Source organism: Branchiostoma belcheri, unplaced genomic scaffold (genome assembly GCF_001625305.1).
Source record: "Branchiostoma belcheri isolate BF01 breed outbred unplaced genomic scaffold, Haploidv18h27 scaffold171, whole genome shotgun sequence".
NCBI classification, from domain to species: Eukaryota; Metazoa; Chordata; class Leptocardii; order Amphioxiformes; family Branchiostomatidae; genus Branchiostoma; species Branchiostoma belcheri.
In genome coordinates this window covers 351,038-354,520 of record NW_017803169.1, presented here as the reverse complement: position 1 = coordinate 354,520, position 3,483 = coordinate 351,038, and the positions used below count along the sequence as shown (strand labels likewise).

The 3,483-nt window shown below is 42.0% G+C and overlaps 1 protein-coding gene across 1 annotated transcript in view; it reads left to right on the top strand.

The window, feature by feature from the left end:
* LOC109466922 (D-dopachrome decarboxylase-A-like) overlaps nucleotides 1-3,128 on the top strand; it is a 4,585-nt gene extending 1,457 nt beyond the window's left edge. Inside the window, exons 2-4 of the mRNA XM_019764796.1 lie at nucleotides 902-1,023; nucleotides 1,612-1,787; nucleotides 2,924-3,128. Of these exons, the coding sequence (XP_019620355.1) occupies nucleotides 916-1,023; nucleotides 1,612-1,787; nucleotides 2,924-3,008 (369 nt within the window). The 5' untranslated portion in view covers nucleotides 902-915 and the 3' untranslated portion in view covers nucleotides 3,009-3,128. The remainder of the gene's footprint in view (nucleotides 1-901; nucleotides 1,024-1,611; nucleotides 1,788-2,923) is intronic.
* The last annotated feature ends 355 nt before the right edge of the window (nucleotides 3,129-3,483 follow it).

Sequence of the window (3,483 nt, the reverse complement as noted above, 5' to 3'; positions counted from 1 at the left end):
TCCTAGGTAGGGTTAACACCAGAAGTGAGAGGTTAACCCCCGGTCAAAGGTAGTTGGAAGTCGGTACCTGTCCCCGTCCCAGTTAAATGAAGGCTGCTTGTCCTAGCGTACATTAGCCTATCAGAATCTGATGGGTTACTGAAAAGTCATGAGTGGGTTAAAAAAACTGTAACTCCCTAGTCTGGCTTATCCTCTCGAACATCATTATCCAGTATATTTGGCCAATTTCTTCTATTTTTCAGCAATCATTTGAAGCCTGGTAGGTACTAGTACACGTAGATAGCTTTGATCCAATCACAAATGTCACAAATGCTCATTTGTAGTGTCGAATATCTTGACGTTGCCCAAGAAATGGTATAACATCACGAATTGTACAGTGTACGTGAGTGACGTCTGTCTTTCTACATGTATATTAGGCCATACCAAGTAAATTTTATGGATGACGTCCTTTGGAGACCCTAAATCTAATGCGAAAAAAAAACAGGAAGGGCCCTAAAAAACAAAATGCCTAGATTAGAAATATACTAAGAGACGTCAAATGTTAGGACACAAATTGAATGAAGTGACACAGTGTAACAAGCAAGATGTTTTTTATTCATCATCAAAACAGCAATAAATCAGGTGGAACAGTGGACAGTGAAAAATTTTCTGTTATTGACAGGATGGTCCTGTCAATATTGCAAATTTTCTGTTATTGACAGGATGGTCTTTCTTCGCGTTACGGGTTTCACGTCAATCTGACGATTTGCAGCACTGTCGTGACTCTTTGGTCTTAGTTACAGGAAGCGAAATTTCTTGTTTTTTTTAGGAACAGGCCAAAATCAATGCGCGCGCAGACGTCATCCATAAAATTTACTTGGTGTGGCCTTACATCATTACCTTACTATTATCTATGATGCAGCACAAGAAAAAGACATGCCGGTGGCTCACATCAAAACCAACCTGTCCTCGGACCAGATCAGCGATGAGTTCATGAAAGAGACATTCAAGATGATCGCCGAGCTTCTCTACAAGGAAGAATGGGTAAAACGTCCAGGCTTCTAATATAGCCTGGTGTTTAGTCTATCGTGGTTTTGGGCCTGCTCCCGTCGGGCCTGTAAACGTTCTTTGCCGCCCAGTTCAGATCGACCAGCCTCCCCGGTAGGTTTTGCACGACGCGAATTCAATATAAACAAGAGTTCCACGATCTCATACCTTCGCCAAATGATGTTAACCCGTCGGCTGACAAATTATGCAATTTTAATCCTTGATTTTACACATAAAAGCCTCATTTGCATGGATCATATCCATTGATCATATTCTCCACCTAATGACAGCCTAGCACTTCCTCATAAATTAGGCAAATGAGGTAATGATTTGAATAGATTATGATCTCCACCAGACTATTTTCAGGCTGAACAGTAGAAGTTGGATTAATAGCTGGCCAGGGGAATTGGCCTGCCATAGAGTGTCCAGTTCTATGCAGGCAAACTGGACCCTCTATGGCCGACGAACTCCCATGGCCGGCTACATTCTTTTTAGGCCGATTTCTGCTATCTATTCAGCATGCAAACGAGTCTGGTGGAGACTACAAAATGGCGAATACACATTTTGCTTTTTATCTTCCCACAGAGGGTGGCCGTTCATGTGGACGCCGGGCTAAGGATTTTTCGAGGGGGCTCTTTCGATCCGTACATACAGTTCGAGATCTCAGCTATCAAGGACTTCGACCAGGAGAAAGACAAGGAGAAATACTCCAAGGCTTTTACCGACTTCCTGTCCGAGAAACTACCTGTGAAGTACGACAGGTGAGGATATGATATCTCAATCTCATCAAAGGCCTTGTTCATATGAAACCACCCAAACCGCGATTCGGGTAACTCGCATTTGAAACCGTGCCCGATCACGATTCTACGAAACTGCATTCATTGTTGTTTGATGAAAGCACGCAAGGTAGCGTGTTATCAATGTCAGGGGGTCAACGACCTGCTTGCTGGTGCCCCCCTCCCAGCGTATCTCGGCCGAATGCCGACGTGGTCCCGCCAGAGGCGATGAAGCTCGTCCTGGAATTGACACATTATTCGACCATTACTGCTCTTGAAGCTGCTGCCACGTAAATTTTGATATTGCATATGAATAAAGAAATATCACCCCGAAATCCATGACCAGGTGAAGTCACATTGAAATCACATCGAGTTCAGACGCAAATCGCGATGCGGGAAAACCGATTCGAAACCACCTCTAGAAGTGGTTTGGGATCGAAGCGCTTTCAATGTGATTTGGAGCGTTCAGACGGGGCCACTTGAAACCGGCTTCGGGGGAAACCACATGTAAAGCGCTTGCACTGACTTCATATGAACAGGGCCAAAGACTTACACTTGTATGTAACTTTCATGTAGTATTATGTATCTGTTCGATGGTGGCGCTTGTATAAGTGTATGAACTTGAGTGCGTCGTCATCGCAGTCTTGTATTTTCTTTTATGTGCTTTAATGAAAAAATAATCAAGTTCTCTCTGGTGTTTCTATGTACCTGTATGTGAAAGAATGTGTAAATATTGTAATGCAAAGGCTGTGGAAGACGAAATACACTTTATCTCAAATTGTTCCTTTCATAGCAACGCTCGAAATGAGTTAACTATTCAAACTTCTACAATTTATCCCAATTTTACTAAACTTACAGACCAAGAAAAAACTATTCTTCTTTTAACTTCCCAAAACCCACTAATTTTAGAAAAGGTGGGACATTACGTCTTCTATGGTCTGAAAAAAGAGAAGTAAAACCCCTTAGACATAGTTTTAGACATAGCTATAGCTCTAGACAACTACCTTTTATCATGTAGATTTTAGTTATTTTACACTACGTTTCATTTTCCTTTTATGTTTGTAATCTGCAATTAGCCCCCCGGGCATGAATTTGCAATAAACTTTCAATTATGTTCCTAGGATCGTGGTGATTTTCCACCGTCTGGACCCTGAGGACGTCAGCGTAAACGGAACCCTGGTCACCAGCCTGGAGAAGAAAGAATGACGTTGTCATCAGAAGACGTCTGTGGGGGTCCGCATGCCCTTTTTCGTAGAGCGTAATATAGGCCGTTTTAATTCTACGTAGGGCGTAGATGGACCACTCTAATTCAACGTAGAGCCTCAAAACACACTCAAAGCAAGCTGTTTAACGTCACTAGGATCATTCCGATACCTTCCTGTCCTATGCAAATGAGGTTTAGACCCCTGTTTTCGCAATGTATTCTGGGGATGGGAAACTCGTGAATAGGAGGTTCTGCTACTTTTGGCTCTTTTACTCCAAAATACCCTGATGTGTTATGCATCAATGAAAATCTTAGAGTCTATACTTTCTTCAAATGCCATGCATTTTTGGCAAAGCCTTTGAATAAGCGCCAGCAGTAACGATTTCCAATTGCAATAACACACTATAAAAATAATTCATAAATGTATTGTATCATAGATGTTACTAAGAAAAATTACTTACATTAGAAAGAACATCA